Here is a 22,202-nt window from a genome sequence, read left to right as displayed (position 1 = left end):
GACACACGGAGACACATGACATTATCTTTTTGACAGAAAGCCCTGAAGGTTAACTTATCCCATGTGCTGTTTGATGTCTGTTAGCAGAGTCCATTTAAACTAAACTTTACAGCACTTAACCGCTTACAATCATTTGTGATTATTTCTGTATTGTTTTTTATCTTTTATGGCCAAAAGCAATGAAGAAAGAGGTGACAGGTTGTTTGTTTTTATCCCTTCTTCTGCTTCTTCTTTTGTTTTGCCCCACTTTCTTCTACTGATTTATGCAATTTGACCTCCAGGCATGGGTCTATGGATCATGCGCAGAATGCCTAGGCCAGCTGAGGTGTGTAAATGATGGAGTAGCTCATTCCCTGACCACACTATCTCGGTGTGTTAGTTCAACCTTAAGAAATTCGACTTTCAAAATTTCAGTCAAAGTAACATGTTTATATGTATATTAAAATTCCAGTTTCAGTCAGACTAATATAATATTTAGACTTTTGTAAACGTACTGACTGAAAAACTGTAACTGCCTTTTTTTTCTCTTGGTTTCCAAGCTGTCTTAATTTCTTCCTATCATTGATTCATTTGTCTGCAACTGTCTATTTTTCCCTCTCTGCAATCCTACTGTCATTTATCTCTGTCTCTTTCTCAAGACTTGTATTTTAGGGAAAACAACTTCTACTCTGAGTTACGCATGTCAGTAAAAGAGCTGAACTGGACACCATCATCTCTGCTTACACTCCTTGAATGAACACACGTAGCGTGAGAGATGCAGAGCCGAGAGACAATGACCAGATCCGGGGATGGACGGGGGGGTGGGTGTCAGTGTTGGTGTATTCTCAGTGCAGAGGTGTATCCCGGAAGAGAGCCGACAGGCTCTGATTTGAATTCTGATCCATCAGACTGCGTTTGCTTTGGGTGCTGCTGCTGTTGTTGCCATGCCAATGCCTAGTAGCCCTAATTAGTCCCCTCACTTGCTACCTTCCAGATACGCTCGCCAGGCAATAAGGGCAACACGGCTACTGCTCCAGTGGTAGCCAGATTGGGGCAATTAAGCATGTTCCATCCGGCGGGTTCTATGCAAACACAAACAGCGGAGGAGTGGCCAAAGTCCTGAGAGGACAGATGCTGCCATTAGTATTGTCATGGCCACAGTTTGCTACCTGGGCTGTTAATGAGGGCAAAATAAATAAATAAATAAAGACAAAAAGAAAAATGAACAAAGACAAAAAAAAAAGATCTGTTTTGTCCCTGCACACCGGAGAGTTATCACTGCTCACTACATGCAAAAAAGGTAACAAAGGATAGGAAGAAATGAGCAAGAGGCAATATGACAAGTGTTACATTGCTTTTGTGAGTCCAATTAGTCAAGCACAGAGGTGTAAAGGGGAATAAAGAGAAGGAGAAGACTGTTTCAAATAGTGGGAAGGTGGGGGGGAGTAGGAAGGGCTACTGGAGAGAGATACAGAGTGAGGAAACAGAGAGACAGAAAAAGAAGCACAGCAGAGAGGAGAGAGGCGGAGGCAGAGCAGCAGTATCTCTCCTCTCTCTCCACGCTCTGTATGATTTCTACCAGTCAAATTTCCATCCTGAAGGGACTAACTAACAAGCATCCGCTACTGATCGACTACTACACTGAGGGTTATCATCTGTGGGCTCTGCGTTACCTTTGGAGGATATAGATTACAAAACCTTACAGGGAAGGATAACAGCGACAGAGCCGAGGATTGCTGAGGAATGGTCTCTGGACAAAGGTAAACACACAGCACGATCATTTACTAACGCTGTCATTGGTGTGCAGTTAGCTAGGCAATGTGAACATGTTGCACGAAAGCACTTTAAATCACCACACTCATCCTGCTGATGCTGCTGAGCCTGTGAGTCATGATTTTCAAGCAGTCACTATTTTGAGTGGAGAATAATTACACTAAATGATGGGCTATCACACAGTGAGAAATACGGGGCTTCACAAGCGCAGCCGAGTTCACTGCCTCCCAACAAGAACTGCTCTCCTGGTGTTGGAAAAGCTCGTACATCACAAAACAGAGCCAGAATGTGTCCTCAGGCTGAGGTCACCCACAGGACTAATGGTTGATGGAATGTAAAACACTGATAATAGCTGAACATTAAGAAGCTATTTTGCAAATTCTATGCAGCTACAAACTACGACCTGCAACAGAGCTGAAGGTGATGAGCAGGTTTCAGAACTAGAAGCGGCTGAGATGAATTAACGACACTGAAAGCTGAGAGCACACCGTCAGATCTGACAAGCTGATGATTAAGGAAACTGACTGCCTTGAAAACATATATAAATCAAACTATTAATCATAAATTAGATCTAAATGTCAAGTTCACTTATAATTGTGTTTTTTGTGCATTTATGTAATTTTGTAAAGTTGTTGCCATTTAAAAAATACAAATTAAAGTACTTTGTTGTTCCTAAGTGTTAAAAACTTAGTAAATCAAGTTCATTTGTCTCAAATTAATCAAGACAAAGAATAAATATAATGATGAGTTTAAGAGATCTGCGAGCTCTGTTTTGCTATCATGTTTAAAAATATACAAACAAGCCTGATAGTTCGTAACCAGCATAAGGCAAAGCAGACTTGGTTTACTGAAGTTGCTAAAATTTATAAAAATTAAGTTGATTTCACTTGTCATTTTTAAGTCGCAAAAACTTACTTTCAGTAACTACAACTAAATTTAAAGTTAACAATGAACATTAAACATAACTCTGACATATAGGTATATTTACTTACCTTTTTTCAAGGCAATTAGTTTCCTAGATTTTTTAAAAATAAAATCACGTTATCAAATGTTAATATTTTGGTCTAAAAGGGTAAAACAATATTGGAAAAATGCCTATTACATGTTTTCAAAATGCAAGATGACATTTTTAAAAAATTCAGCAGTCCAAAACCCAAAGATATTTCATTTTACAATCAGAGCAACAGAGAAGTGGGGAATAAATCATCATATTTAAGAGAAATGAATCACAATTGCTTGGTCATTTTGTTGAAGAAATGACAAATGATTAACCACTCATTAAAATTGCAGGGGATTCATGTATGTTGACCAACTAATGGTTAAATCAACTTGTTCTTTCCCTGGCTGATCTGCTTCCTCGTGCAGACCTGGGTGTCACTTTAGAGATATACTTTATGTAGCCTGAGGCCGCTCTGGAACCTGGGTGGGTGGCCAGATATTGGTAGGCATGTTGACAGTGGTGGGTGATTGGCTGATAGGAAGGTAGGAAGGAAGTTTTGCATGGTTCAAGTTAGGGTAAGCCCACATCTTTACACAGGTCCCACACTTGAAATGCAGGCATTACATCTCTTTTTTTGAAGCCTGTTCTTTATTTGAATCAGCTGCTGAGAACCTGTTCTGAAGAACAAAGCGTGGTTGAATTGAAAATATTCCACCAATTAATACACATTAGTTACAAATGTGTATGTATCCTATGACAAAGTAAGATGTGTTGATTTACATCTTGAATGGCAAACCTATGAATAAAATAGAAAATATTTTGATTTTTCATGCTAATGATGAATGGTTACAATGATTAAGACAAGGTATTCTGCATTCTGTCTCATTTCAGCATATATGTATATTTTAACTGAAGCTATTTTTTTTAAGTTTGATGGAATGTTTTCACTTGGCAAAAATAAACGCAGACTCTTTTTCCATGACAGGAAACAAGTAATGTCAGATATAATGGACAACAACAACAAAAATGTAGATCTAAAAAATAACCCATGCAAAACGTCACGATTTATATTGGATTATCATGGCTATACCATGTGCCATGTGTTAGGTAATGTTTTTAAAACAAAGAACCTTCAGGACTCTTTAAATGGAAACTTTGTTCCGGCAGTATCTTTATCAACCTTGTAGTGGATGTTAGTAGGGTCAGGCGATATGGCTAAAAACAAAAAACACACAAAAATGTTTCCTCTCATGATATTGATATTTATAATGATTAAAAGTCAAATAATTATTTCTTTTTCATTTAAAGGCTGATTTTAGCTCCTGTGTGAAAGATGAAGAAATCATACTGTTGCTTGAGATTTAAACTATAATTGAACCAGAATAATTGCCAGAACCTTATAAATGTGCCAAATAGCACAACATTTCACAATCTAAGGTAGATTTTTAACAAGTACCATCAAAATTATGTCAATCAAAAAACAATAAATAGACAAAAAAAATATCACTTCGGTCAGGAAAACATTAAATTAGTTTAAACATTTTCTAATAGGGACAATGGATACAAAATAGACAAAAACAAAAATCTCAACTGGGGTCAGTAGTTTACAGTCTGTAATTTTTGCCATTTCTGAATCAAAACAACAACGGATGACGGACTTTGATGTCGTCAGGTAGCATTGGGCCATTTATTGCCGATCAAAGTATATCAGACGTGATAGGCAGAAATCATGTTTAGGTACAAGGAAATCTGGAAGTTTAATTCACCTTACCTTTACTCATGTTATGTCATATTTTTCAAATGATATAGCCATTTAGTCAGTCACATTAACTTGCTAACTTACCATTAGCATTAGCTATTGTAGCTAACATTACGCAGCGAATTTAAACGTGTGGTAGCTGTACTGTTGTCTGTGATCAAAAAAAAATAATAAAAAAAAATATATATGAGCATGTTGAAAGTTGTTATACAGTTCTAATGTTACCATACAGGTTTGTGGGGTCCATACAGGGTCTACTACTACTACTTCTACTGGTTAATGGCCTCTGGAAACTGGCATTTAAGGTGTACTACTGGCCCATGTATTGTTGTATGGGTGGTCTCATTGTATGGAGGATTTATAGAACATTTATTATATCTCTGTCAAGGAAAATTCTATTGAGATAATTTTTGTCACTGTTAAATTGTCTAGCCCTAAATGGTATTAAAATAAAAGCAGAGAAATACGAAGCCTAAAAGTTATCATTGATTTAGAACGCTGATGAGTTTGCTATGTTAGAGTTACTCAATGTTTGCTATTAAAGTCATTTTATACATCGCGTGTGGAAGTCAAGTCGAGTCAAGTCAATTTAATTTATAGAGCCCATTATCACAAAACATGGTTTGCCTCAGTGGGCTGTACAGTTTACAACATCCCTCTGCCCTTAGACCCTCACATCACCCAAGGAAAAACTCCCGAAAAAGAACCCCTGTAACGGGGGAAAAAAGGAAGAAACCACAGGAAGAGCGGTAGAGGATGATGAAGGATCCCTCTTCCAGGACAGACAGACGTGCAATAGATGTTGTAAATAACAAATGAAATACAGTCATGGCAAAAAGGAAAGAGAAAGAGAGAAGGGAGGAGAGGGGGAGAGAGGTTGAGAGAGGGGGAGAGAGGCACAGCAATAGTAGAAACAGATGCATGTCATATTACAATAAGCCATGATACATTGAGTTTATTCGATTTATCATGTACATGTTCCTCATTTTCATAATGGAAATATGTAGGCCTACCTAATTTGCTTATGGACAAAATGTTACCTCACCTTACCTATTTAACACTTGCACTACTGTGTGTTAAAAAATAAACAGATCCTTACAAATGTGTTTTTTCCTGTGGGACTGAAGTCGCATCAGACCGTGACTCCTGAACCAAATCATGACTCTCGTGTACCCTTACACCCCTTGTTAAAATTTACCAGTGAGTAAGGGAACTGACAAAAGATTTAACTTTTAAAATGTGTTAATCAGTACCAGAAGAAGCAGGATTTTGGATGCATCAAATTTATGTGCTAGTGCACCTAAATAAGAAACAAATTAAGCACACCAGTACAACCAAAGTAAACTATTACTCTGGAGGCTTGCAGTTGAGTCCTGATGAGACGTAGAGCTGACTGAAACAGTGTGTGGCACGTTGTTGTGACAGTTGTATCATTTCATACACTAAGACAATCTGCAGAGAGCAAGTTCACAGTTTTCAGTGCTCATTTGAACAACACACAACAGGAACCATCAAAGATACAAGGCAAGGCATCAAACCTGATTACGCACACATTTGGCACACACACACCAACACAAGTGCAAAGACAGACACAGGCGTCCAGTTAGCACAGAAAGAGCGAGCTGTCTGTCAGGGGATGATAAATGAGCTGAAATTAGGAAGGAGACGTGATGCAACATGCAGACCAAGGGAGGAACAACTGATTTCAATGTGACAAAAATCCATCTTGTATACTATTTTACTCAAATGCTGCATCCTCTCCTTTTGCAGGATCAGAGATGGAATGGGAATGGGAAGAAAACGTGAGGTAAGGTTATGATAATGATGGGATATGACATCATTCTTGATTCTTCTTTGGCAGTCCATGAAGGTTAAACAGAGAGTGCTAAGGCTGTGAACATTCAAGAGTGTACTCAAAGTCTGTTTGACCTTAGTCCAGCTCTCTGACCTGTGGTGCAAATGTCTCTTCTTGGATCACAGGAATGTGAAGAATATAAATGGGTCAAGTCCTGAAGAACAACCATTAAGCCATCTCTACTTTTTCCCTTCAATGTCCTCAGGAAAAGGAAATGACATCCCTGATGACAAAGTGCTAATGACCGTATCAGGACCACTGTGAAAGACACACAATACCTGAACTTGGAGAAAAGTGGAGACAGGAGGATTGTTCGAACACTGGCATCATTTTCAAGCGGAGATGAGACTGAAAGCAGCAGTCCAAGCACAACAGACAATGATGAGACAGAGCGATGCATGAAAGAAAGCATTGATCCTAGTGTAGCTCAGTGATGCTGCAAACCACATGTCCCCCAACGAGGGGCGGGTGTGTTTTGCTTTCTGTCTTTCACAAAAAGACTTTCGCTTGAGTGGAGCCAGTATCCCCAAGGTTAAAGCTAATGGCAGACTTTTCCTAGTTCGTCTAATTCTCTAACACAGAGAATTCTGTAAATGAAGGAGATGACGTGAAGATTGATCATGATAAGTCAGAATATGCAAGGATGGTTTGACATGCTCCACCAAGTTCCTTGCAGTCACTTGGATTGCTGCTGAGCTGGAGAGGACACTGCTGGAAGGGAGTGGTGAGTGGAAGCCTCATATCACACCTGCACTCTCTTAAGTCCAAACCTTTGGGGAACCAAGGTCCAGAGACTACATATTCTAATATTTTTGCAGTTAAGTTGTTTTGGCTCAGTCATCGAGCCAGCACTCTCAATTGGCTCTATTGGTGGACAGATCTTTCTTACTTGTTGTCCTGTAAAGTTTTTACAGACAGTGAATGGAAAAGTAAACATGAACTCCTGTCTCTGTAAATGTGGCTAAATATGTCACGATCATAGACTACATAAAGATGGAAGACATGACAGGTCCCACAAAGTGTAAGTTTTCAATCTGGATCACCCCCTGGTGTCTGTCTGCAGTATAGGTCATAAAGCCCGTCCCTCCATTCTAGTGAATGGACACAAAAAAAAACTAAAACAAAAAACTAAAAGTGCAAGCCAAATAAACTTTTCCCGTAGATGATTTCTGTCACTAAAGGGAGTTGTCATCACCCTGATGTTTCTTCGAGTCTTTGTTTTTAATGATAAATTTGGTTTTAATGGGTTATTATATTAAAAATAGGGGGGATTTTCCACCATGATTGACAGCTGAGACAGCAAATCCATGCGCTCGCATTTAATGGAGCTGCTCACGAATGGTCAGAAGGGTATTTTGGCAGGAGCTCCCCCACCACGAATTTTGCTACTCTGCAGACTCCGGCTCCCAATGACATCACCCTTGCAAAAAGACAATGCCTGTATCTCAGATATCCTAAGCTCACTTCAGCATAGCAGGGGGAAGTGGGGGCATGTCATCCATCTTTATATACAGTCGATGGTCAGGATGCTAGAAATAAACTAGTTTGTATGTGTTGTCCAACCAAATCTGAGGGAAACAGCCTTCAACTGTTTATAGCTGTTCCAAACAGCCACGAACAAAAGCAAGGCAAAAAGTCTGTTGTCATCTACCCCTTTCCAACCAAAATTAGCACATACATGCAGCTTTTTTTAACACGGGTAAACCCACTAAAAAATATTTATCCATATTTTTGGACCATTTATTAGGAAGACTGCAGCCTGCACTGTCAGGTTATTCATTGCACCTCTCTCAGTGCAGAGCGTACTCTGGGCACAGATGGACTAGCAGAGCACCAAGCACACTAAAAGTTAAACTTAACATTTCATTGCAATGGACCTAAAAGTTTGCTTTTAGTTTCTGCAGGAGCTGCTCCTCTCAACCACTGATCCAATCCGATCAGCTCTGACTGGATCAACAGATTTATTATCCACCCTAGGGATGTACAATATTATCGACACGCCATTGATATCGGCAGATATTGACTTTAAAATTAAATATTGTAATTGGTCATCATGCGGATTTCTGCTGATATTGCAAAATTATTTTTATTTTTATGTTTTTATAACCTAAGTGAACATGAACAAAGCATCATCCCGAAGTTGAAGTATTTTTCTTATTTTGCACAATGAATGAATATTACATACATGGAAAAGCCTTGTATTTTATTTCTCCATCTGCTGGTGGGCCATTACAATTAAAAGTATGCGTAATTTTTTTTTTTTTTATGCAAAAGAGACATGATGATTACTAAGATAGGTTGGACAAAGAAGTGGATGTATTGATATCAGTTTCAGTTATCAGTGAAATAAGTTGATATAGATCTGCATATCGAATATCGGCGAAGAAAACCAGCATCGTTCATCCCTTATCCAAAGGTTCAAGGGTTGAGGGTCAAAATTACTCATGAAGAGTTAAACTACACTGCTTTTAAAGACCCTAAAAACATCTGATTTTAGAGTGGAGCACAGAATGATAAAAAAGAGACACAAGCGAGATTAAAATCCGTCTCCACGTAGTATTTTGAGTCAGCGTGTCACTGCATCTCACCGGTAAAGGGGCTAAAATTAAAGTGGGTGTTGTATTTCCATCACTGCCAATCTGAGTTGTAACCTCTCCCATTACATACACAGGCCAGATGTTAACAGGTGTCTAGGTTATTTGTGCAGTGGAAAAGGGGCTATAGATTCTAATTCTGTGGGAAACATTGGACGTGTTTAGTATTTTACTACTACAGTAGTTTAAGTAGATTCTAGTCATAGAAACATATAGCCTGTAGTAAATTATTTTGGAGCAGCAGTGTCAAAAGAGGTGAATGGCATATTTTCAGCAGCCTACTGCCTCGCATAACCCTAATACTAACCTCACTGCCTGTTCACAGAACATTCTTTTCTAATAAAAAGGCAGTACCAGCTGCAAGTTTACTGAGCTGGGGACATTTTAAAAAATTCTCTCATTGAAAAAGAAAATCTGGTAGAATTTCATATGTGACGATTTATTAAATAGACCATTGCCTGCTCTCCAGGCCTCTTCCTCCCATTGGGATAATGCACACATCCCCTGTGCGGATCTCTGCAGCCACCATGAGCAACATGACGGTGCTTGACACAGCTGACCCTTTTGACCTTGACATGACCTCCGACAAGGCCATCTACCCCATCAGCTTCCAGGTACTGCTGCAGCTTTTTCAAACTAATGTATGTGACATGACAGCATTATTTTTTTCTTGAAGGCAAGTTGATCCATTGAGATCTTTTTAGGTATATGATATTTTCAGGAAACTGGTAACTGTCTGGCTCATTAATGGGTCGGGAATTTGGATACTAAAACCCATCATGTAAGTATGAAGATTCCCTGGTTATATGAAGTCTAACTCAAATCTCCCACATTATTATTATTATTTTCATGCATTATTGTGACCAAAATAACATTGATTGTCACACTACATGCCACCATGTTCTTTCTGTTGGTAGGTTTCTCTGACAGGCTTCCTGCTTCTGGAGATAGTTTTGGGCTTGAGCTCCAACCTCACTGTGCTTGTCCTCTACTGCATGAAACAGAACCTCATCAGCTCCGTCTCCAACATCATCACCATGAACCTGCATGTGGTGGATGTGTTGGTGAGTCCTAACCTCTATTAAAATCTATCAGTTCCTTTTGTGTCGAGGGGATTTAATGGAACATCTTGCAGTGAGACTCCCACTGCTACAAAAATTACCTCCCAGCACTGCTCGTGTTTCAGAAAATAAACAGTTGTACACGCAAACACTGGAGGTTCCATCCATTTAATGTGAAACATTATGCTTCCACATTCAAAATAAGCCACATCTACACTTGTGCTGTCAAGTTCGATTACGTACTTTACACAACAATAGGCACTACTAGCGCGCTCGGCCATAACACCAGTTAGGTTAGTGTGACTCATTTTTTGTCCACTGCTTTGATGTTCTCTACTCCAGTGCTGAAAAAACCCCAGCAAAGATTGCTTTTTACTTTCAAGATGATGCTAGGTTTAACTTCTCTACTGCCATCAACTAAGATTTTTGCTTCTGCAGTGCTGTATTACAAATGGTAAAACCGTAGGAGGACAAATGTAAGTTTTCTTCCACAATGCAGATTCCAAAAAAGTTGGGATGCTGTGTAAAACTTAAAATCTTTTTAAAATCTATATTCAACTGAACAGCCCAAAGACAAGATATTTGTTGTTCAAACTAAAAAAAAAAACCTCTGTTTTTTGTAATCATTCTGAATTTGATGCCTGCAACACATTACAAAAAAAAAATGGACTGGGAAATCAAAAGACTGGTGAAGTTTTTGAATGCTCAAAAACCTGTTTGGAACATTTCACAGGTAAACAAGTCAATTGGTAACAGGTGATCGTATGTTTAATAGCCATGAAAGGGGCATCCTTGATAAGCTCAGCTGTTCACAAGCAAGGATGTTCACTTTGCTGAAAACAGTGTGGACAAACAGTCCAACAGTTTAACTACAACTTCTATCACTGAACAATTTCAGAAATTTAGATCTTTCATCATCTACAATCCATCATCAAAACATTCAGAGAATCAGGAGAAATATCTGCACATAACAGGCATAGCATTATATTTAGAACATTACCACATGAGCTCCGGAACACTTTGGAAAACTTGTCAGTGAACACAGTTAATCTCGGCATCTACAAATACATTTCAGACTTTACCATGCAGTGGTGAAAGCTAAATATCAACAACATCCAGAAACACTGTTGACCTCTCTGGACCCAAGTTCATCTGATACGGACTGACACAAAGTAGAAAAGTGCACTGTGGTCGGAAGAGTCCACATTTCTAACTGTTGTTGGAAATCATGGACGTCGTATCCTCAGAGCGAATTAGGAAATTTCAAAGCCAGCGTCTGTGATGGTATGGGGGGTTGTTTGTGCCCTTTGCATCATGTGTAACTTCACATTTGTGAAGGCACATTAAATGCTAAAAGGTCCATACAGGTTTTAGAGCAACATATGCTGCCATACAGATGACGTGTTTTCCAGGGATGTTCCTACATATTTAAGTGAGACAATAAAAGAGTGCAGTTACTTGACTGACCTGCCGGTAATCCAGAAAATGTACATATGGTCTGGAAGACTGCAAAACTGGATTTCCCTTTGGGATAAATAAAGTTGTCTGACTCTGAATCTGAATCAGACTTGTCTCCCACTGAACATATGTGAAGCATTATGAAGCACAAAATATGACAAGGGAGACCCCTGAATGTTGAGCAACTGAAGTCTTATAAATATAAATTCTTCTTTATAAAGAAAGAATGGAAAACCATTTCACTTCAAAAACTTAAACAATTAGAGTCCTCAGTTCCCAAACACTTACTGGGTGTTGTTAAAAGAAAACGCAATGTCAGACAGTGATGAATACGCTCACAATGGAATGTGTTGCAGGCATCAAATTCAAAATGAGAAAAATGATTTTTCAGTTTGAACACTAAATATCTTGTCTTTGGATTACTTACACAGCATCACAACTTTTTTTATTAGAACTGGGGCTGTAGGTTCTACTGATCTAACAAAAACAGAATTTTGCAAAAGATTTTTGCTAAAACAGTCTAATATTTCCTTCATTTTTGCATGTGCAAAGTTTTGCTAACATTCTCAGTATAGACAATGAAAGTAAATTATTTTGTAGTGTGAAATGTAAACAATGCTACAATACAACTTACAGTTTTTCAGGGGTTAACTTTAAAAGTTTGGTGACTCTTAGTGAAACCTCATGGATATAATATACCCAGTAAATACATTTCATATTTCTTTTTTACTGTAACCTTTACCAGTAAACATTTAGCCTTTTCATTAAACATAGCCAATGCTGCTATTCCCGCCTTCTGTTTGGATTTTTGGGTATACACAAGGGAGCCAATAATTCCTTTCATAATTACGCTGTACATGACTGTGATGGTTATGTACTCTAGATTGATACAATCATATTATACCCTTTAGAATCTTATCACATAACAATCATTACAAAGCATGTTGTAGTGTTTTTTCTGGTACTTAAAAATCAAGATTATATGGAAACCAACATTATGTATTTGGGATGTAACCCAAGTTCCTATCTTGTTTCCAGGTGTGTGTTTGCTGTATCCCTCTGACAGTAGTGGTGGTGTTACTTCCTTTGGAGGCAGACACAGCCATGATCTGCTGTTTCCATGAGGCTTGCGTCTCCTTTGCAAGTGTAGCTACTGCTGCTAATGTCCTGGCCATCACTGTGGACCGCTATGACATCTCAGTACGACCGGCCAATCGTGTGCTTACGATGGGCCGAGCTGTGGCTCTACTGGGATCCATCTGGGCTCTATCCTTTTTCAGTTTCCTGGTTCCCTTCATGGAAGTTGGCTTTTTCATCAGCTATGGTTCAGACCTTGTGAACCAGACTGCAGTGGTCACAGTAGCTCACACAAATGAGTATTACACAGAGCTGGGTTTGTACTATCACCTGCTAGCACAGATCCCTATATTCTTTTTTACAGCAGTGGTAATGCTAGTGACTTACTACAAGATCCTTCAGGCACTTAACATCCGCATTGGAACACGCTTTCAGCACAACCTACCTAAAAAGAAACAAAAGAGCAAAAACACTATCTCTCTGAGTACTGCGACACAAGCAGAGTCGACTGACGCTTCACAGAGTAGCACAGGAGTCAGAGTAGGTGGGAATGCACCTTTGGGCATGCGGGCATCAGTGTCAGTCATCATTGCGCTGAGACGAGCAGTGAAACGTCATCGGGAGAGACGGGAGAGACAGAAACGAGTCTTCAGGATGTCTCTTCTCATCATCTCCACATTCTTACTCTGCTGGACTCCAATAACTGTGCTCAACACCATCATCCTCAGCACTGGGCCCAGTGACTTAACTGTTCGCCTTCGCCTGGGCTTCCTGGTGATGGCCTACGGAACCACCATCTTCCACCCACTTCTCTATGCCTTCACTCGGCAGAAGTTCCAAAAGGTTTTAAAAAGCAAGATGAAGAAGAGGGTGGTGTCTGTGGTAGAAGCTGACCCTACACCTAACAATGTGGTCATCCATAACTCGTGGATTGACCCCAGGAGACAAAAGAAGGTCACCTTTGAGGACGCAGAAGCCAGGCAAAAATGTCTTTACTCGCAGGATGCAGAGTAAGGGCATGAACCCAAAGTGTACATATGTCAGATATGAAGAGTAAATGGGAATAGGTTACAGTCTACTCCTAAAAATAAAGTAACAGGCTACAGCAGAAACATTTTTAAAACCAGTATTTTATATGTACAATATATATACAGTATATATGCAGTATATCTTTAACTTTGGAGTACAACAATCCTGGGCAGCTTCATAAGTTAATACTAAAATCATGACCTCAGAGGAATATAGAGATTATTTTTTCCTCAGTGCAAAAACGTGTCATGGGCAGGATTCATGGGGACACAAAGAGGGTAATTTATTGCTATTTATTATGAAATGTCGTAGTGTGCTATTAGGGACTATTTAATCATAACCTTTTATCTCAGCAGCGGTGCGTGTCTTTCTCTGGTTATCATAGAAACAAAAAGGTGAATGTACAGCTCTAAAAATACCTTGAAATTGTTTGTCACCATTTGTAATAAACAAACAAAGGAAAAACTGTTGTTTCTCTTTCCCTTTCTTCAGCGAGGTCACCTCCGTTTTGTTATTTTGTGAGTCTTCAAATCTTATGTTCAAACTAGGGTTACTGTCCTAATAGAACCAGTATTCTTGCAAGAAAATTTCATTCACTGGTGAAGTATCGAGTGAAACTAGTACATATGAGCTTCCCATTTCTCCTCCTGTACAGTTTGATTCCAAGACAGAAAACTTGAAAATCTGACTGGATATTGTCTTAGATTTTGGATATCAGAAACCCTAAGTGTTGTCTTTCCCTGGATTTAATATCTGCATTACAGAAAATTATGAAATTTTCTAAACATTAAAGACTGGTCTAGCTGTTCTATAATTTGCCTTTACCCAATTAGTCGTAACATCCATATTACTGATGACAATTTATCAAAAATGGTGTAAGAATTTTTGAAAACACTAATAGTCAACCCAACAACACTGTTGGGATAGTGATATCAGGGTATTTGGTCAAAATTGTTGGGATATTTCATTTTCTCCTTTCCTCCCAGTCCCTCAAATTCAATCAATTTATTTGTCACATGAAATCATTAAATATTACTTCAGTGAAATGTAGTTATCAGTTCCTTCAGTCTGTTTATTCATAATAGTTAAGTAATAATACATAAATGTCAGTATATCCAGGAAATCTTGCATATCCCTGCAACCCTATAGAACATCATTTGTGTATTTCAGTTCAAGTATCCATATTATGTATGCCATTAAAATGTTGCCATTGTGGTAACTATTAAACTATTCTTCAGGCGAGTCCTGATTCCAGGAGTCCACAGCCGAACCATAACAAAACACAAAGCAGCAAAGCCCACTCGAGAAAATTGTTGGAATTGTTGGGACAACAAACGACTGGAAGTAGACACTGTATGACCTTTAAGAGTTTATGGCGGAGTGTGTGTGTGTGTGTGTGTGTGTGTGTGTGAAAGAGAAAGAGAGAGAGAGAAAGAGAGAGAGAGAGGGGGTAAGAGAGAAGTGGTCACAGACTAGCAGGCACATACTGTTGAAAACACTTGTCCTCCTGAACCCGCTCTGTCACGCTTATTGCCTTGTGATAGCTGAGGGTGGAATGGCCAATAGATAAGTAGTGGCGGTGATATGTAACGCATCAATATCACTTTCCGTCTGCTGACACCAGGAGGTCACACAGTCCTCTGAAGCTATCCAGCCACTGTTAGACCAAGACAGTTAAATTAAGTCTATGATAAGGAGCTCAGAGAAAAGACTACCTGGGGCTGAAATGGGGATCACTGCTGTTACCTCATCATACAACTCAGCAGGGGAAATGGTACGATTATCACCTGTATGATATGTATTTCCATTGGGGCCGGACCAAGCAGCAACTTCCAGTGCAAGGAAACCAAAGCAGGAGTGCCAAAAACTGCAGTTCCTCTAATATCCACTTGAGGCTGGCTACAAAACAGAGTCAATCCTCATAGAACTCAATGTTAGCCCTTTGAAACCAGAACAAACTGCTTGATTTCTTTCGTAAACATTGGAAAGAAGGCATTAACCAACAGAAATGACCAAAAAACAGCAAGAAATTAGTAAAAAGTTACCAAAAAAACAATTGCAACAATTAAAAATTAGCAACAAAAAAGAAAAGAAAAAAGGAGAGAAGTAAAAGAACAAAAATAGGAAATGACATGAACAAAGTGCTAAAATAAAAATTTAAAAATTAATAAATTGTAACAAAAAAAGATTTTTTTTTTTCCCTAGCGTAATTTTAAACCTATCTTGATATTTTCCCCTTGATTTTCTAAAAACTCTTGACTGACTGACTTTTTTTTTTTTTTAGATCATCATCAGGTCATCTTTTACAATTTCTTTGAAATTTGGGGGACATTTCATACAGTCACTGATCCCCTTTTTCTCAGATGTTTTTGAAAGAAATCAAACTAATTTGTACAAGTTTCAAAGGTTTAATGCTCATGAAAGGCTTCTGAATGCAGCAAAAGAAAACTAACGTTGATCCAGATTTCAAAGGGTTTTAAATAGCCAACCTTACAGCTGGTTGACTGATCAAATCTCCACTCCACAAGCCAAACTCAAACTATTTCTGAGTGAAAAAACTCCTTACCTAGTTCATTAAGGCTCTGTGCAGCCTTGGTGATCTCTCTGCTGCCCCCCTGCAGCTGACCCTGGAGCCTCTTGCTCAGGTACAAGATACGAATGATCCTCCGCAGCAGGTCACAGGCTACCTGGAGTAGGAAGAAAGAGAGGAGCACAGATAGTGACATGCAGTACGTGATTCAAAATGACACCAAAATATCCAGGGAATAAACCATTACTAAAGAAGTGTGAGGTACTGCTGACAGTGTCTGTCTGTGTTCAAAGTCATTGTGTGTTCTGTCCATGCCTGTCTGCCATTCTGAGGTAAGAGCACATGGAAACTGTTTATTAATGTGTCTACTGTATATTTTGGTTAGTAGTTTTATGTAATATAAAATCCTTCTTGATAAAGTCATGGTTGGAACTTGGAAAAAAACCCATAAAAAACATGATGCCTGACTGTCCTATTCAATGTATCAGATTAGGGGCTGGGTGATATGGCTTTGAAATAATACTGCAATATTTAAAGGCTATACCCCAATACACAATATATAGCTTGATATTTTGTAATTGTCCTTTAAACTGATGTTAACTACTAAAAGACTAAAATAACTACTAAAAACAAAATTATTGAATGAACTACATTTACAATAAAGTTAATACGTCATATAATTGAATACACTACAGTTACAACAATTAACAAAATACAGTTATAAGGAAGTTCAAATAATAATAATAATAATGATAATAATAATAATAATGCTATAATTAAATAAATAAAAGCAGGAACCATGGTGCTTTTATTTTGGTGGACCATTTTTTTGTTGTGGACTTGAAGCGTCCATTCAACAGGTGGATGTCAGCTTTAGCAGACAGTTAAACAGATAACCTGGAGCCTTTTACTATGGCCGAATCCCAAATCTCTTATTTTTCATTTCCTTGATCCTCAATCCTCGCTTGGACCGGAAGTCTGTCTTGATGCGCCATCTTGGAGGACGTACTAAAGCACTTACTTGTGCCAAGGATCAAGGCTCGAAGAAGCGTCTCTAAGGAGTGATGAGCGAGGACACTTGAGAGCAGTCTTTACGGAAGTCTTTTATCGGCTGACATGCCTCAATCAGTTATTGATTGACAGTTTCACACCGGTTTGAAGACATATCAAAGATTACACTCAAGTGTATCACTCCTGAGTTTAATATTTCATTTATCTCCTGATTCACTATCCAAAAACAGAACAAAAGGGCCAAAAACAACTGTCTTCATTTATTTTTTTAACGATCAATTTGCCCTATCTATCTTTATAATGGAGACAGTTAAAGTCCGAGAGAGTCTGTCTGTCAGCATACAACACTTTTTACTCTCATTTATCTCAAATAATTTCCAGTGTTCAAAAGACACCATGACCACACTCTGGGTTATTAAGTACAGAATTTACAATCAGAAAATAAATAAAAATCCTGCAGATGAAAATAATGTACAGCTTAAATGAAATATACGCACTATGCGACTCTAAACGGGACACAGTACAGTATGAATACAGTGCAGGTTGTGTGCAGGTGTTTGTTAAACAGAGAAACTTTGCTGCTGTGCCAATGACAGGGCGAACTCTATCTGTATTATTAGGCTATTATTTATCTTTTAGTGCTGATGTGACATCATCTCTATCAAAAGTCTCTGCAGCTGTCAAAAGCGACTGACAGCTGATCCAGTTGTGATCAGCTGCAGCGGTGCCACTACTGGTGCGTGCAATTACACGTATATGGCACCATTCATGAAGACCCTGATGATATGTCCAAATCGAGCAAAGATCACCTAGCCCGGTACGGGGACACCGGGCCCCCCCTCTGAAGCCAGACCTGGGGAGGGGAGCTCAAAGGCAAGCGTCTAGTGGCCGGGCCTTTGGCACTGGGGCCCAGTTGTGCTCAACCTGAAGAAATGACATGCTGCCAACACCCTGTGGGCCCGCCACCTGCAGGATTGGAAATCAGGGCTGGGTGCTTTGTGTGCCAGGCAGCAGGCAGGGGCTGGGCCCCGGGCGTGCTGACCCCTGGCTTCGTAGGCTAGCTCTGGGGACGTGTACTGTCACCTCTCAGGCGGGGAGGGAGCCGGAGCTTGTGTGGGAGGTGGAGCAATACCAGCTAGATATAGCACAGCTCTGGCTCTGGAACTGTACCCCTGGAGAGGGGCTGGACTCTCTCCTTTTCCGGAGTTGCCCAGGGAGAGGCGCCAGGCGGATGTGGGGATACTCACGAGTCCCTGGCTGACCGACGCTATGTTCGAGTTCTCCCTGGAGAATGAGAGGGTAGCCTCAATGCGGCTGCAAGTCACTAAGAGGAGGTCTCTGACTGTTGTTTGTGCTTATGCACTAAAGAGCGGTTCAGAGTACCTAGCCCTCTTGGAGTCTCTGGGCGGTGTCCTGGAAAGGGTGCCAACTGGGGACTCCATCGTTCTCCTGGGGGACTTCAACGCTTACATGGGCAACAATGGAGAGTGACCTGGAGGGGTGTGATTGGGAGGAACGGCCTGTCCGATCTGAACCCGAGTGGTGTTTTGTTGTTGGACTTCTGTGCTAGTCATGGATTGTTCATAACAAACACCATTTTCGAGCATAGGGATGTTCATAAGTGTTCTTTGTACCAGAGGTCACTTGGCAAAAGATCGATGATCAACTTTGTGGTCGTATCATCTGATATGCGGCCATACGTCTTGGACACTCCGGTGAAGAGAGGAGAGGAGCTGTCAACTGATCACCACCTCATGGTGAGTTGGATCAGGTGTGGGGTAGGCTCCTGGTTAACCCGACCGTGTAGTGAGGCTGAACTGGGAACATGTCGCGGAGGCCCCTGTCCGCCATGTCTTCAACTCACACTTTTCGTGCATCCCGGGAAAGGTTGGGGACATGGAATGCGAGTGGTCCTTGTTCAAAACCTCCATTGTGAAGGCAACTGCTAGAAGCTGTGGTCAGAAGGTTGTCTGTGCCTGTCATGGCAGCAACCGGAGGACCCGCATGAGGACACCAGTGGTGAAGGAGGTCGTCAAGCTGAAGAAGGAGACCTTTCAGGCTTTATTGACCCAGGGGTCTCCTAAAGCAGCAGATAGGTACCAGTTGGCCAGAAGCGCTGCAGCTGAGGAGGTCACCAAAGCTAAAACTCATGGAGGAGGACTTTCGCTTGGCCTCAAGGAAGTTCTGGCAAACCGAGAGACATCTCCGGAAGGTACAGCAGTGCTTGCCTCAGGCTGTGTTCAGCAGGGGAGGAGAACTGCTGACCCAGACTGGGGATATTGTTGAGCAGTGGAAAGAACACTTTGAGGAACTCCTGAACCCTGCCGTTGTGTCTTCTGTGGAGGAGGCAGAGTGTGAAGACTCAGAGGATTCTTCATCCATAGCTCTGGCAGAGGTCACTGAGGTAGTCAAAAAGTTTCTCGGCAGCAAGGCAGCAGGTGTGGATGAGATTTGCTCTGAGATGCTGAAGGCTCTGGACATTGTTGGGCTGACTTGGCTGACATGCCTTTTCAGTGTCGCATGGAGGTCAGGTACAGTGCCTGTGGAGTGGTAGAGCGGAGTGGTGGTTCCCATTTTTAAAAAAGGGGACCAGAGAGTGTGCTCCAATTATCGGGGTATCACACTGCTCAGCCTTCCCGGGAAAGTTTACTCCAAGAGGAGGCTCCGACCGATTGTCGAACCTCGGATTCAGGATGAACAATACGGATTCCTTCCTGGTTGTGGAGCAATGGATCAGCTCTTTACCCTTGCGAGGGAGTGGGAGGGTGTGGGAGCTTGCCTATCCAGTCTACATGTGTTTTGTGAATTTGGAGTAGGCTTATGACCATGTCCCCTGGGAGTGTTGTGGGGGGTACTGCGGGAGTACGGGGTATCGGGGTCACTGCTGCATGCCATCCGGTCCCTGTATAACCAAAATGAGTGTTGAGAGTTGTGTCTGCATACTCGGTGTGAAGCGAAACGTGTTCCCAGTGGGTGTTGGCCTCTGCCAGGGTTGCCCTTTGTCTCCAATCCTGTTTGTGATTTTCAAAGACAGGATCTCAAGGAGCAGCCAGGGGGAGGAAGGGGTCAGTTTGGGGACATCAGAATTGCATCTCTGCTTTTTGCAGATGATGTGGTTCTGTTGGCTCCATCACACCATGACCTTCAGCATGCACTGGGGCAGTTTGCGGCCGAGTGTGAAGCAGTCGGGATGAGAGTCAGCACCTCCAAATTTGAGGCCATGGTTCTCTGCTGGAAAATGGTGGATTGTCCCCTCTGGGTGGGGGGGAAAGTTGTTGCCCCAAGCGAAGGAGTTCAAGTATCTTGGGGTCTTGTTCACAAGTGAGGGTAGAACGGAGTGCGAGATGAACAGGCAGTTTGGTGTAGTATCTGCAGTAATGCAGGCGCTCCACTTGACTGTTGTTGTGAAGAAGAGTTGAGCCAGGAGGCGAAGTTCTCGATTTACCAGTCCATCTATACTCCAACCCTCACCTATGGTCATGAGCTCTGGGTAGTAACCGAAAGAATGAGATTGCAGATACAAGCAGCCGAAATGAGTTTCCTCCTCAGGGTGGTTGGGCTCAGCCTTAGAGATAGGGTGAGAAGCTCGGACATCTGGGAGGAGCTCAGAGTAGAGCCGCTGCTCCTTCACGTCAAAAGGGGCCAGTTGAGGTGGTTCAAGTATCTGGATGCCTCTTGGGCGCCTCCCATTGGAGATGTTCCGGGCACGTCCTACTGAAAGGAGGCCACGGGGCAGACCCAGAACATGCTGGAGGGATTATTTATCTCATCTGGCCTGGGAGCACCTTGGGGTCCCCCAGGATGAGCTGGAAAGCGTTACTGGGGAGAGGGTCGTCTGGAATGTTCTACTCCACCTGTTGCCCCTGTGACCTGGTCCCGAATAGGCATAAGAAAATAGATGATGGATGGATGGCATATGAAACCAGTACCGAAGGGCACACCAAAACAGCACAATATCATTCTAATCAATCATAATCTTAAGCATTGCATTAACTCTCTCAGTGATGGCCCTCTCAGACACAACGCTGCCGCTGGTTCAGTAAACACAGTAGCTGCAGCGCCAGCTCCATTTTTGGTTAACATTATTACACTTACTTGGGCCTATACAGTCTGTTGCCTTTGCAAAGCAACATTTTTTGATACTTAAGCTCATTGAAACATACATGCGTTCATCAGTGAGACAGAAACATCAGTGTTCTTGCTGTCATCTGTGCAGAACTCTTTCAGAAAGTGTCATATAATCATATAATTACCTCATTAACGACCTGGCAGCAGGTAAAGTAGACGTGTTTCTCTGCAGAGCAGCTGCTGAAAAATGCCTGTTCTACAGTTCTGCTGTAGTAAAAGATATATGCAGTTTGTAAAGTTTTGTGGCTTTTCGTCTGTTCTGTGTGAGCATCACATTGTGCTTAGAGCACCCAAATGACCAGCAGCAGCCCAATCAGCTGATCAGCTGCTGCATTCATCAGAAACAAGCGTTGCTTCACATGAGGCTTCAAAGGAAAAAAACTCTCATATCTTTTAAAACCGTCTGTGCTCGTTTCCTCTCTCCTCTCGTGGTTTCCTTGTGTCTCTCCATGTATCCCTGGTGGGCGGGGCTTAGACTCAAGGAAAAGACTAATGCGAGAGAAGCAAGGATGCAATTTAGGGGACTTGAGATCCAGCCTGTGTGGATACATTCACTGTGAGCTAGCAACACACTAACAACTCTCCAGTTCAGATATTAATAGTATCATAATATCAGGCTGCTGCTGCTGCTGGTGTGATGGTGGGGGAGATTTTCTTGGCACTCTTTGGGCCCATAAGTACCAACTGAGCATCGTTTATCTTTTAGCCTACAGCCTACCTGTGTATTGTTGCTGACCATGTCCATCCCTTTATGACCATAGTGTACCCATCTTCTGATGGCTCCTTCCAGCAAAATAGCACACCATGTCACAAAGCTCACATTATCTCAAACTGGTTTCTTGAACATGACAATAAGGTCACTGTACTCAAATGACCTCCACAGCCACCAGATCTCAATCCAATAGAGCACCTTTGGGATGTGGTGGAACGGGAGATTCACAGCCAACAAATCTGCAACTACGCGTTGCTATCATGTCAATATGGACCAATATCTCAGAGGAATTTTTC

At 41.2% G+C, this 22,202-nt stretch overlaps 2 protein-coding genes across 6 annotated transcripts in view; one reads left to right on the top strand and one right to left on the bottom strand.

The window, feature by feature from the left end:
* Positions 1 to 22,202, bottom strand: part of cog5 (component of oligomeric golgi complex 5) — a 70,288-nt gene that overhangs the window by 38,623 nt on the left and 9,463 nt on the right. The window contains exon 6 of the mRNA XM_088072870.1: positions 16,092 to 16,212. Coding sequence (XP_087928996.1) covers positions 16,092 to 16,212 — 121 coding nt within the window. The remainder of the gene's footprint in view (positions 1 to 16,091; positions 16,213 to 22,202) is intronic.
* On the top strand, positions 1,458 to 13,978 carry LOC121961091 (G protein-coupled receptor 22-like). 5 transcript variants are annotated; one of them, XM_088072866.1, is made up of 6 exons: positions 1,458 to 1,739; positions 6,222 to 6,258; positions 6,512 to 7,030; positions 9,370 to 9,514; positions 9,818 to 9,964; positions 12,458 to 13,977. In XM_088072866.1, the coding sequence occupies exons 4-6, from the start codon at positions 9,392 to 9,394 to the stop codon at positions 13,508 to 13,510; spliced, it is 1,323 nt and encodes a 440-aa protein (XP_087928992.1). In that variant the 5' UTR covers positions 1,458 to 1,739; positions 6,222 to 6,258; positions 6,512 to 7,030; positions 9,370 to 9,391; the 3' UTR covers positions 13,511 to 13,977. The 5 variants fall into 5 exon arrangements, with proteins under 5 accessions (XP_087928992.1, XP_042366876.2, XP_087928995.1 ...); XM_042510942.2 differs by having other exon boundaries at positions 6,432 to 7,030; XM_088072868.1 differs by lacking the exons at positions 1,458 to 1,739; positions 6,222 to 6,258; positions 6,512 to 7,030 and adding an exon at positions 9,622 to 9,681 and having other exon boundaries at positions 9,397 to 9,514; positions 12,458 to 13,978.

This window comes from Plectropomus leopardus, chromosome 22 (assembly GCF_026936395.1).
Source record: "Plectropomus leopardus strain MGB_pleo_1.0 chromosome 22, ASM2693639v1, whole genome shotgun sequence".
NCBI classification, from domain to species: domain Eukaryota; kingdom Metazoa; phylum Chordata; class Actinopteri; order Perciformes; family Serranidae; genus Plectropomus; species Plectropomus leopardus.
The sequence above is the reverse complement of the archived record's forward strand: the minus strand, read 5'-3'. Positions and strand labels throughout refer to the sequence as shown.

What these genes read in the sequence shown, in the direction of transcription:
- LOC121961091 (XM_088072866.1), top strand. Translation starts at nt 9,392, where the DNA reads ATGCACACATCCCCTGTGCGGATCTCTGCAGCCACCATGAGCAACATG. An exon ending in TCTACCCCATCAGCTTCCAG is followed by an intron (nt 9,515 to 9,817) that starts GTACTGCTGCAG and finishes TTCTGTTGGTAG; the next exon opens with GTTTCTCTGACAGGCTTCCT. An exon ending in TGCATGTGGTGGATGTGTTG is followed by an intron (nt 9,965 to 12,457) that starts GTGAGTCCTAAC and finishes TCTTGTTTCCAG; the next exon opens with GTGTGTGTTTGCTGTATCCC.